General features: G+C 33.9%; 1 protein-coding gene across 1 annotated transcript in view; it reads left to right on the top strand.

The window, feature by feature from the left end:
- The window catches only part of LOC111051171 (bifunctional purine biosynthesis protein ATIC), a 33,579-nt gene extending 19,803 nt beyond the window's left edge, over positions 1 to 13,776 (top strand). The window contains 7 exon segments of the mRNA XM_039434815.1: positions 730 to 890; positions 1,794 to 1,952; positions 3,203 to 3,421; positions 4,831 to 4,997; positions 5,848 to 5,951; positions 10,017 to 10,177; positions 13,453 to 13,776. Coding sequence (XP_039290749.1) covers positions 730 to 890; positions 1,794 to 1,952; positions 3,203 to 3,421; positions 4,831 to 4,997; positions 5,848 to 5,951; positions 10,017 to 10,177; positions 13,453 to 13,572 — 1,091 coding nt within the window. The 3' untranslated portion in view covers positions 13,573 to 13,776.
- The last annotated feature ends 29 nt before the right edge of the window (positions 13,777 to 13,805 follow it).

Raw genomic sequence — 13,805 nt, 5'->3', positions numbered from 1 at the left:
AATAATTAATACTGTACAAAGCATACTCTTTTTTATTGAGGGAATATATCATCATGTATGATTAAAAAACATTATGTGAACAATCACTGCTCACAAAGTGCTTCATGAAGCCCTTGTCCGTGAACAGAAGTTGAGGTTTAATCGGGAAGCGATATAAAGGTGCGTACAGATATACGCGCCGCGAGCATAAGCAATTCACTTTTAATCAGCTGATTATATCTGTATTTTTAAAGAAACTGTAAGATACAGATATAAAAAGCTTGACATCAGCTGATTAAAAGTGAATTGCTCATGTTCGCAGTGCGTAAATCTGTACGCACCTTAAGAGAAGAAGAAAGCCTACACACACTCACACACACACCTGCGCACACACACATTCAATCACCATCATCAAGTAATTTTATTGATTGATTGTAGCATTTCCTCTCTTTAAATATACTTATATTATGAATTTGTAGTTCAAACTGCGAAAAAATGGGAGGAAGAATCACCAGTATAATTTCTGCATCAACATAATTCATGACAAGGGAGGAAAAAAATTAAATGAAAAATAAAAGATGAGACAACAGTTATGAATAAAACAATGTTTTTTAGATCAAAGCTCAAAACTTATTCCAAACTTTATTATAGTCCATTCAAATTCTAATATATTCTATTCTATATCCATCTACTAATACCTAAAAGGTACAAGTGAAAAAAGTTTGGTTTATTGTTGTTTGTAATTGGCAGTGCGCAACGGTTCGCCGGGCTACATCAACCTGTGCGACGCGCTGAACGGCTGGCAGTTGGTCACTGAACTGAAGGCAGCACTCAGCCTCCCTGCCGCCGCCTCTTTCAAGCACGTCAGTCCCGCCGGAGCCGCTGTCGGCATTCCGCTAGAGGGCGATCAGGTAAATTACAACTGATAGCTTGATATAGATTCATATTTTTCATTAAAAATTAACATAGGCCGTCACCTATTGATATAACAGTATTTGTTTATCAGTGATTTCTGAATGATTTTACCCACCGAGTTCAAATAACATGATATCATATTTTGAGCTCAGTGCTTACCTCCGCACTTGCGGGAAACGTGTACATGACGGGTTTAATAAAGACCCGTTTAAAGACGCCCCGTCTTATTTATTAGACCCGTAAAGACGGGTTTAATAAAGGTTTAGTAAAGACGGGTTCACAAATAAGTGGCTACGATAATAATCTTCCTGAGATGACCAGTTTCACGAATTTTCTCTGAGTATACAGATAATACTCACAGTTAAAAATAATAATCATTGAAAAAAGTCTAGTGATTTCATATCAGGTCATTTAATCGACCGTCACTGAAGTTTTCCGCCTCCACTCACTAAAATCTTTCTGGGATGACAAATGCTATCTTGAAAAAACTCATGTACAATGAAAACTAGATTATACAAAGTACACAAATCCTACGATTTCTGATGTTCGTTTTTATTTAATTCATTTTTTTAATGAAGGAGGTCTTTATTAAACATTATTGTATCCCACAGTAGATATTTCTCATAGCATGCAATACCTTTTACATCTTTCTATTCAGTAAACTACTATTCACCTCTATTCAGTTAACTACTATTCACATCTATTCAGTTAACTACTATTCACCTCTATTCAGTTAACTACTATTCAGCTCTATTCAGTTAACTAGAATCCACCTCTATTCAGTTAACTACTTACTATTCACACTTTTTCTCAACAATCAAACGATCTATTTAAGTATAGACTAAGTAATCATATTGAATAACTCGAAATTAACTCCTGTTGCATTTATCTCTCAACAGGCAAAACTTTGTATGGTAGAAGATCTCATAGGTCAAATGTCACCGCTTGCTTTCGCTTACGCCAGAGCGAGGGGCGCCGATCGCATGTCTTCGTTTGGAGACTTCATCGCTCTGTCTGATGAGTGCGATGCTATCACCGCCAAGATTATATCCAGAGAGGTATGGACTTATCTTTTCGTCATTTCTTTGTTATTTGATGTTGACATTCAAGGTGTTATTTCAATTGTTCATGTATAAAACAACCGTCTAAGGCTTGCGTACATTGCCGAAAATCCTATCCCGCTCGCTGGATGACTGTTACTGTGATTTTAACTATTTAAACACGCTTGAAAATCGTCCCGCTCCTGGCTTCGTCCAGCTTCAATGATAATAAAGATTTCACATAAACCGTGCGAGATCAATAATTTATTTTACCATGTTTTGTAACTTTATTCAGTATTAAGCAGTAATTACTATACTATATACATGTAAATCAGTATTAAGCAGTAATTATACTATATTCATGTAAATTAAAATGAAAATATATTTATTTTAAATATTAGCTTGACCTACTCTTTTGAACAAATCTATACGTATTTTACGGTATTGAAAGAAAATAAAAAATCATTCAGTACTGTACCTTTTTATATGTTACTAGTGCATAACATGTTTCAACTCATTAGAGCCATTTTCAAATGCAAAAAATGGCTCTAATGAGTTGAAACATTCTTTACACTAAGTTGTACACTAAATAAAATATAAGAGGGTGCTGAATGATATTCTCATTTTATTTTTAAAAATTGTGGTAGGCTGGTAACCCTCTATTAAAGAAAAACTGATATTATTCCATAGTACTTTGTAATACCAAAGAGGATATGATTCCGTAAGTTGTGTAATTCTGAATGATTAAATAAATAAATTCTCTCAAGAGGATAGGATTGTTTTTTCTATGGTAATACTATAGCACAGTATTGTTTATTCAATGATGACTGTATAATAAATTGACAAGGCTCTATGCCAACTCTGAAATTGAAATTATCTTTATTTTTCTTCTTAGAAAGTACAAACAATATACATATACAAAACTTGAAGAAGGTTCCTCACATGGGCAAAGCCTGTGTTACTCAAGAGTAAAATAACTCTAGTTACTCAATCTTATGATACCTATCTTAGCTATTTTCTTGAATTTATTTAACAATACTCTTTGATCACACTACACTTTCTCTTTTCAAACTATACTCACTTTTCTTTTGCAAACTCACTCTGACTTCACTTTTCTATTCTCAGCTGCGATATTTTGTACACACTTTTGATCACAATTCACTTACTTTTTTTAAATTTAAACTAAATTTTTAAACTTTCAAACTCACTCTGACTTCACTTTTCTATTCTCAACTGCGATCTTTTGTAACACACTTTGTATTGTCCAGGTATCCGATGGTATAATTGCGCCCGGCTACACTGAGGAAGCACTGAAAATTCTGTCGAAAAAGAAGAACGGCAACTACTGTGTCCTGCAGATGGACGTCAACTACACGCCCGACCCTATCGAGAGGAAGACTCTCTTCGGACTGACCCTTGAGCAGAAGCGCAACGACATTGTTATCGACAGGTCGCTCTTCACAAACATTGTCTCCGTCAATAAGGAGGTGAGATTTTTCAATAAAAAGTTTTTATGAAAGTGAATGATTATTGAAATTTGCAAAGATTTTTCATGTAAGATTGGTTTGATTTTAAAGTAAATAACGCTCCCCGTCATTGAAAAGTTAGATGTCTTTCCTTGAAAGTTGAAAATTTAAGAGGAAATTTCCTCTTTATCCACTACTTGGTTTTATGGAATTGAAATTGACACCGATTTTCCATTTAAGGCTAGGGCCACACGAGCGCACAAAGTGCGTCCGTTGCAACTTACTTTTTGATGACCGTTGTAGAAATACATAGAAGTGAATTGGTGAAAACACACGAGGTACGTGTGTACCAAGTAACGGAAGTCGTATCGGACGGTGATTTTTGAACTGCGCAAAAATGCTACAACGCACGTCGAGACATGCAAAAGTTATTGCTTCGTCTGGTTCAATTGCGTAAAGCCAACTGACGTTTACGCACCACACTCAATGCTCATGTGGTGTCATTGGTGACGGCCGCAAAAAGTAAGTTGCAACTCTTTGCAACAACTATGTGCGCTCGTGTGGCCCTAGTCTAAAGGAACGTATGCCTCACGCACATGCGCATTTTTCACTTTTCATCAGCTGATGGTATTCTTATCGATATCTGTATTTGTACTGAAACAGTAAGATGCAGATTTAATAAGCTTAGCAACAACTGATGAAAAGTAAATGGCGCGTGTTGGTGGAGCATACGTTTGTACGCACCTTAAGATCGGTTCAAATTTTAAATTATTCAAAGAATTATATTGAGGAAAGTATACTCTTTACTACACAACTGGATTTCACTCATTCACTCCACTGCTCTGTTTTCTCATTGGACACAAGACACTTGACTCATGCACGACACTAATTAAAATGGGTTTTCCTCATCAATTCTTTATTATCTACCAGCTGTATTGCCTCAACATTGTCGACATGTTGGTGGAGACATGGCTCGTGTTTCTATGCATGCCTCTGTAATTCAGTGGATACCAAGGCCAACTTGCACGTCTCTGTGAAGATCGATGTTCCAAGGAGCATCCACTATGTTCCACAATAATTTGTAATGGTGTCATAATAAATCCATCGATATTATGTATTGACATAAAAAATGCTTGATATCAATGTTATTTATCATAAATGAATTGATATAATACATCACATAGCACTAAAAAATCCCTCTAATAGCTTAATCCCCTAATCTCATAATCCCCTATCAGATATTGCTAAATCTAATCCCTCCAATCCCCCTCGTATAGCTTCATTGAAGCCTATTTGAATTATCAGATTACAAGACATTGTGAAAGAATGTTCTGAACGATTCACGTGATTTATTCAAGTTTAATCTGTTTAAACAGATTAACGTTTATTACAACCTCAGTACCAATTCTAAATTATTTTTCGTTTTTCAGCTACCAGAAACAGCGATCAGAGACCTGATTGTTGCAACGATTGCGTTGAAGTACACGCAGAGTAATTCGGTGGCTTTTGCCAGGGATGGTCAGGTGATTGGCATTGGAGCAGGACAGCAGTCTCGTATCCACTGCACTCGTCTTGCTGGCAGCAAGGCTGACAACTGGTGAGCATTCTGAATCTTACTCCTCATCTAATCGAGTTGTTAATAGTCTTCACCTCTCGCAATTTACCTCGAAGAAAACCAGGTGGCACAGTAGACAGGTGAGCGAAAATGAGAAGGGATTCCACCAAGAGAGGAATTGCTCCTCGGGCTTTGTGATGTGGAGACTCTTAACTGTCTCAGTATTGGTATATCAAGATGTATGACAAATTTTGACAGATCGGGTTTCTTGCCTGCGAAAGATCATGTCATGTGGTCTTGTGGAGCCATTCAGGATGAGGAGCATCCACTCGAATGCGCAATTTAGTTCAGTTTTTAGAACGATTCTTTATTAGTTATCATCTGTCTAACAATAATTATTACTTGTTATTTATCATCTGTTTAACAATAATTATTCTTTGTTAGTTATCAATCTGTTCAACAAGAATGATTCTTTGTTAATAATTATTATTAAACGAAATCCCAATTAAATGCTGTGAATCACCCCGAAGACTTCTGCTACTGCAAATATTGACAACAGGGTAAACAGCTAGATGGAAATTCGATGAGCACTACTATACAAAAATTATTTGTCAGCCCGGGAATCGAACCCAGTACCTCCTAATTGCCGGTCAGGAATGCCCACCCTTACACCAAACTGACAATCTCTGAATTTCCATCTAGCTGTTTACCCTGTTGTCAATATTTGCAGTAGCAGAAGTCTTCGGGGTGATTTACAGAATTTAATTGGGATTTCGTTTAATAATTATTATTCATTAATCAGCATTTGAACAAATGTAACTCCCAATTTATTTCCATCTGTAGATTCTTTGTTAGTTATAAATTTGTTTAACAGTTGAATTCATGTTTTCAGGTGGTTCAGACAACATCCATCCGTTCACTGTATGAAATTCAAACCCACAACGAAGAGGGCAGAAATCTCCAACGCTGTTGATAATTACGTTTCAGGAACAGTTGGTAAGTTTATTGTTACAACTATCAGAGACAAGATACAATTAATTTACAGTTGTTTGCTTCATTACAGACTAGTTGTTCTAAAGTAAATTATAGAAAATATTCTGCAGCTATATTTTTTTATAAAATTATAAATTATTGAATTTGTAAAACTATACAATTCAACAACAACTTGAATGTATTTAACAATGCTCATTACATGAGCATTGTGTATATACTACTGTAAAAGTGTGTGACTTGAACTTATTGTTGTTATCTTCTCTCTCTATACTTATAAAAGGCTAAGCCCCGACAGACTGAAATCACAGCACAGCCCAAACTACTGAGCCTAAAAACTTGAAATTTTGCAAGATTGTTTATGGTAGCCTGAAAACATCCACTAAGAAAGGATTTTCAGAAATTTGCCCCCCTGAGGGAACTGGGGCCCCCCCAACATTTTGTACTTTTTAACCGCTCATTGCACAGCAAAGTCATGAGGAACTTTTTTGTTCAGCTACGAAAAAAAATTCTATCTATGCAGAAAAATTTCGATCAGGAGCACAGGGGGGTCCAGGAGAGGGCATTTTTCGAAAATTTTGATGTAAAATCACACTACAGATCAAACTAATTGTCCTACAGACTTGAAACTTTGCACAAATATTCTTCAAACATGCTAGACGCGCACTAAGAATGGATTTTGAGATATTTTGCCTCTAAGGGTTTCAAAGGATGAAAAAGGATCCTATTAAGTAAGGTTATGAACATGGTAAGGTGAGTGCCATATGGAAATTAGATAATTTATTTATTGACATGTGATATTCTACCATATGTTGTAATCATTGGAAATAACAAAATAATATGATAGAAATTCAAAAAAGAACATCTGTTCTATTATTGCTTTCTACCTGATTCCACTCAACCTCAATAATATTGTTCTGATAATTGATAAATATGTTTAATAATATTATTATTATTGATATAATAAAAGTATTGTTTCAATAATTAATTATTATCATTAATATAATAATAGTATTGTTTTGGTAATCAATAAATATTTTTATTTTCACAAACTCTGTATAATTTATAATGGTGAATGTGAAACAGCTGCATCAAAGAAATTATCTCAAAAACATATATTTACGAAAACCATAGTTTTGAACTTCGTTTTCCTGATGCAATGTATAAGCCTACACGTGGCATGTATTAATAACTAGCAAGAACCCGTGCTTCGCAAGGATCTATTTAAAACTAAGTATTGGGAAAATTAAGTATGGGCAATTTTTTATTTGATTAAATTCATGTTTTGAAGAATTCATTGTTACGAATGATAAATTGATAGGAGCTTATAAATATTTTCTAATTCAAATGAAATAACTTCTGAAAAAAATAATGATTGGATAAATACCAATATTGAATTATTGTTGACCAAGAACTCAGAACATCGACAATTCATTCAACTATTCTGTATTGATAAAATTATAATCATTTTCTCTATTGATAATCAATTTCATCAACTAACTGAAAATTACTTCAATTTCCATGAATTTATTAATATAATTATATAAATCTAAAGTGTAGGTCATATCTAAATTCACAAAGAGTTCGATTCTTGTTGGCAAGATAGATGTTATTCAATGCAGAAATCATTGTTATTTTACTAAAAGATAGGATAAAATGAATAGTTCTTTTTCAGGGGGAGTTTTGACAACCCACAAAACTCATTTTTCATTTAAAGAAATAATATCAAAAAGGTGCATAGGACCTTACTTTTTTGTTCAGCTTTCCAAAATACCTCTCATTTCAATATTAAAATTTTCGACTGACTGTACAGTGAGTCAATCATTCTATCAAGGCTTGAATAATTATGAAATTTTAATTAAATAAAAATGGTAGAGAATAATTATCATGTAGATATTTAAAGACATATTAACTGCATGCGTTTTCATATTGCCGATACAGCATTGATAAAACTGTAGACGTTTATTTAGCAGTCTCAAAAAACTGTTCTAGCTGTTAATATTTTGTGAATAAAAATTACGAGTTGATGAGAGATGCGAGTAATTCCTTATATTTTATCCGAATGGTTATTCATAATACAGTAGTCGGGGTCACTGCAATCAAAATTTTTTTATTCTGTACGGTAGCTAATACATTTCATACGTATTGATTGTCCATAATGTATCCAGTGTCCATAATGGAAGTAATTGAACTACTCAAAATTAATGGCTTACTGGTCCCTCATAGATTTATAGTATTCCTGGTGATTGAGCCTGTCTTTTTCAGCGTTGTCTATTAATAATAAAGCTTAATTTACAACTAGCTACCCAGCGAACTTCGTACCGCCAATGTATTTCATGTTACACTTTATTTTTTTGGTGAATCATGAAATTTATCTGACAATCAACATATTCATTTACATCTCAATACGGACTTCCTATGTGCTTAGTCATGCAGCATTCATTATTCCGAAAACATATTATTCTTCTCAATCGATTGGTAGTAATATCTATCAGTAAAGTTTTCAATTAAAAAAAAAGTTATATCAGTGTTTCAAAGAAAAATATTCAATGTTTTCATAGCTGTAGATTGTCGATATATGGTCCAGGAAATATGCGATGTACAATGAATCACACAGAATTCCATATTCTTTCCATCTTGGGATGAATATAAGCTAAGCTGAATTCAAAAAATTGTAAATTATTCTGTCATTCTTCAGTAATTAATGAATGCAATATGAATACTATACATGTATACTATACAATATATTATAATTATACTCTCTTTCTTCAAGTGAATATTTTTTTCATCATTTTCCAGTTTCTCAATGATAGGGGAGTGATAATTATTTGTATAGGTCTTCTAAGGAACCATTATCAACAGCTGGTACCAATCAACTACACTTCAACTCCAAACTACCATTTTAATACCAGTACACAATAATTTATCACAGGGTGATATGTTTATTACAGCTGGTAACTTTAGATGCTAAATCATATTAACACAATATGATCTTGAATCATGATCATCTTTTCGTTCTTCAGTAGCCGCTCGGCCGAAAATTTCGAAAACATATGTCTGTAAAATGGATTAATAAATAGTTATTATTAGCCCCCCTATTAAAATTTCTGTTCAGAAACCATACCCAATATTCACACAACATATTCCCAAAGTTTCATGCCGTTATGTCAAGTAGTTTTCAAGTCTACAGGGAACAAACAAACATACAAACAAACACCCAAACAGACATTCATTTTTTTATAAATGGATTTCCATTCGGCTCAAACAAAAGCCTCTCTAAATGAAGGTAGAATGATAAGGATTCAGTTCTGTTGTTTTAACATTTTTTCAAATCACTTTCAAAAAGTTCATGTAATACCTACTATTGTGTTTGAGACACTTCTGGCGCTATCATAGTTTCACCACTATACTGTTCCACAGTCCATCCTATCTCTTGCAGTCGTTAACTATATCTATAATAATTATATGAAGTAAAGAGCTGGCTTATGCACGTACGGGATAGGAAAATTATGTTTGACGCATCATCACGTCTGAACTTCTGGACTAATTTGAAATTTTGCTTATAGATTCTTAATTAACCAAGGATGGTTATAGGCCTTTTCTCAATTCTTCAAAATTTCATTATGTCAAGTTTCTTTTTGTAAGTTTTAAATAGATCCTTGCGAAGCACGGGTTCTTGCTAGTCTTATATATATTGACGTTGTATATGCTGTAAAGGCTTTTCGACAGTAAAATTTTATTTATTTGTCGGATTTTTAACAGGAAATTTTAATTTTCTACCTTGAAGATGTGCTACGAATATGTTTAATGTTTGCTATTGGGCGAAAAATTTCGACTTCGTACAAGCAAACTATAAGTTCGTTTTTTATTGTGCAAACGTCAAAAACTCTTGATGATGAATACTCATTTTGAAACTATGACTTGCATGAAAATAAATCAAGAAAGAACTGTGACATCTTGATAACTATTGAAACTGTATTATTACAAGTTTTATCTTCCACGAAAATGAATCAACTTTGCGAATATTCAAAAATCATGTTGAATATTATATTGACAATGTTTGTCTTACAGGAAAAGAGATGAAGCAAGAGCTGTGGGAATCAGTATTCACTGACGCACCTGGACCACTGGTCGATTCACAGAAGAACTACTGGCTCACCTACCTCTCTGACGTTTGCCTAGCATCTGACGCTTTCTTCCCCTTCAGAGACAACATTGATCGAGCCAAAATGGTCAGTCCATTTTATATTCATCCATATTATTATTTATTTTATTGTGGATGATGCCCACATGAGTTTTTTGCTTGTACATGGATAATAAAAGTGCGACGGTGATTCGATGATGATCAAACGTCCATGCCTACCGGCGGGATTCGAACCCACGACACGGTAGCGTTAGCAGACTGAAGGGTGCAACAAGTTGTCCTGGCTATCCTGGCCGGCAAATTAATATAATTTGTGATGTAATCTAAAAAATTTTAAAGTATCCTTCCCTATTATAGACTGATATGTAGATGACTGATATTATATGATCGCATGTTTGAAGCTTCAAATCATCAGATCATTGATGATTATGTTGTGATTTCAGGAATTGGTCCTGAATACAAAATTCTTGAGATAAACTGACAATAACCATAGTAACTTTATAATATTCGAAATTGTCATGATAATGTGATATATTATTTCATGTAGTTATAAATATTGCCCATAAGTAATGAGAAGCTAGTTCTTTTTTATCGTTATATCGTTCTTAAAAAATCTGGTGTGGTACACTCACACAACTTTCCTTGCTCATTGAACTATAGCCTCATTATCAAACGAGAATAATTTAGGGGAATAACATAATGACGATTGACGGCAACATATTTGCAACTACGATCAGACTACTGTATAGCCTATGTGTATATACAATTGTTTTCAGAGTACTTTTTCCTTTATGTAAATTGTGAAATTCGATGATATTTTTTGAAATTCGTCAAAACAGCTGTTCTACAGATGAAATATCTTGACTATGACTGTGTTCTTCTTATAAACTGCTCTACCTACCGTACCCACGGTATATGGAAGAAGAAAAAGTAAAAACCGTGTACCTACCTATCTCATGCACGAGAAGGAGGTTACAAAGTCCATTTCTCAAGGATTGGGTGAACCCTCCATTAGTACCCCAGGAAAAAGACTCATGTCAGTTGATAGAGCTAATAAATAACTATACAGGGTATAGATTTGAAAAAATCGTTAGAGCCGTTTTTGAGAAAATCGTGAAAAACATGGTTTTATAGTAACTGTCATTTTTCTCAAGAATATTACGGAGCTCCTGCAATTTTCTCAGAAATGAGACTCATGTCAGTTGATAGGGCTTATAAATAGCTATCCATGGTATAAATTTGAAGAAAATCGTTAGAGCCGTTTTCGAGAAAACCGTGAAAAACATGGCTTTTTAGTCATTATCCGCCATTTTTTTCAAGAATATTACGGAGCTCCTGGAATTTTCCCAGAAATGAGACTCATGCCAGTTGATAGGGCTTATGAATAGCTATCCATGGTATAAATTTGAAGGAAATCGTTGGAGCCGTTTTCGAGAAAACCGTGAAAAGCATGGTTTTTTAGTCATTATCCGCCATTTTTCTCAAGAATATTACGGAGCTCCTGAAATTTTCCCTGAAATGAGACTTATGCCAGTTGATAGGGCTTATGAATAGCTATCCATGGTATAAATTTGAAGAAAATCGTTAGAGCCATTTTCGAGAAAAACGTGAAAAACATGGTTTTTTAGTAATTATCCGCCATTTTTTCCGTCATCTTGAATTGAATTTTATTGAATTTCTTATTGTCGGGTCCTCATGGTATAAGGACCTTAAGTTTAAAATTTCAAGTCAATCGGTTAATTAGGAATGGAGTTATCGTGTTCACAGACATACACACATACACACACACACACATACACACACACAGACCAATACCCAAAAATCATGTTTTTGGACTCAGGGGACCTTGAAATGTATAGAAAACTTGAAATTGGGGTACCTTAATTTTTTTTGGAAAGCAATACTTTCCTTACCTATGGTAGTAGGGCAAGGAAAATAAAAGGGGTGTACTTTTCTTTGATTCTTCCCGTTTTTATCGCTAAATAGAGCTGGGAACATTACCAATATAGGAGCCCTACTAAACTTGAGAGTTCACTAGAACTAGAAAGGTTTTAACCACTATTAAACAGATTATACATTCATTAAAATTGCATGTACAGAAATTGTATATTGATATTAGTTGATTCTTCTTATGAAATAAATAGTTGCGATAATTTATTCCAAGGTTTCAACCTATCTCCAACTATTGATAAATAGCTTAACTTTATGATTCACTTTGTTGACCTTCACAATAGTATTTTTTACTTTCCTTGCCCTATTACCATAGGTAAGGAAAGTATTGCTTTCCGAAAAAAATTAAGGTACCCCAATTTCCAAATTTCTATACGTTTCAAGGTCCAAAAAAGTGGTTTTTGGGTATTGGTCTGTATGTGTGCATGTGTATGAGTGTATGTGCGTCTGTATACACGATATCTCATCTCCCAATTAACGGAATGACTTGAAATTTGGAACTTAAGATCCTTACAATATATGGATCCGACACGGGCAATTTCGATCAAATGGAATTGAAGATGGCGGATAAAATGGCGAAAATGTTGTCAAAAACAGGGGTTTTCGCGATTTTCTCGAAAACGGCTCCAACGATTTTGATCAAATTTATACCTAAAATAGTCATTGATAAGCTCTATCAACTGCCACAAGTCCCATATCTGTAAAAATTTCAGGAGCTCTGCCCCATCTATGCAAAGTTTGATTTTAGATTCCCAATTATCAGGCTTTAGATACAAACTAAACAAAAAAAAAAAAAATCAAGTGGAAAAGATTGAGCATGAAAATCTCTACAATTAATGTTCAGTAACATTTTCACCTAAAATTGAAAATAAGCTTGAAATTCGAGAAAATGTGATTATCCAATTGCAAACTGTTGATTCTATTAAATCATTCACTATGAAGAGATATCAGACCTCGTATATCTCCAGCGTTATTGTCCTGTCACCAGCTGGCTTAGATCTCTGTTTATAAGTAGACTTGTGATGCGCGTGAACACTAGCGTCAGGTGATCAATTCTAATAACGGCAAGGGAAGTTGTGCGAGTGCGCCACACCAGATTTTTACAATAGTAGTCGTTAGGTCATGTCAGAGGGCCTTATATTGATCAGGTGCGACCTGAAAACTGACAGCAGACTTGAACTCCTCGATATTATTATTATTATTATATGTACTTCTGTTATCTTAAAAGTACATAATAGCCTACTGTTAGAAGTAATATTATAAAAGTGAACCTTAAATTTTAGTTATTAATAATTTAGTGAGTTTACTTTACAATTTTACTTCTATTTAGAAGTAAGAATACAAAAGTTTAGTTATTTCTCTTCAATGCAATATCTCTATTTCTATTTTTATCAACTTTTCTATTTATTTCAGAGTGGAGTAAAATACATTGCTAGTCCTTCCGGGTCAACCAACGACGCTGATGTGATCAAAGCCTGCAACGAACACAAAATCACATTGGTTCACACCAACATCCGATTGTTCCATCATTAACCAAATGTGCCATCATCCTTATAAGGATCATCATAATATTATATTATACTTCACCTCAATAATTATATCAAATATTTTTTTAAGATTCTGTAGTATTTTTATGATGTTTTGATAAAAAGTATTAAAAGTATGTTGTTTGCATTACAACATTTTATACATGAGCTTGCCATACTGGATTGATGTAATAAAATATTGTTTATAATATTTCCAAGTATTCATTTCGAATATCCATA

Source organism: Nilaparvata lugens, chromosome 8, assembly GCF_014356525.2.
Source record: "Nilaparvata lugens isolate BPH chromosome 8, ASM1435652v1, whole genome shotgun sequence".
NCBI classification, from domain to species: domain Eukaryota; kingdom Metazoa; phylum Arthropoda; class Insecta; order Hemiptera; family Delphacidae; genus Nilaparvata; species Nilaparvata lugens.
This window is presented reverse-complemented; position numbering and strand designations above follow the sequence as displayed.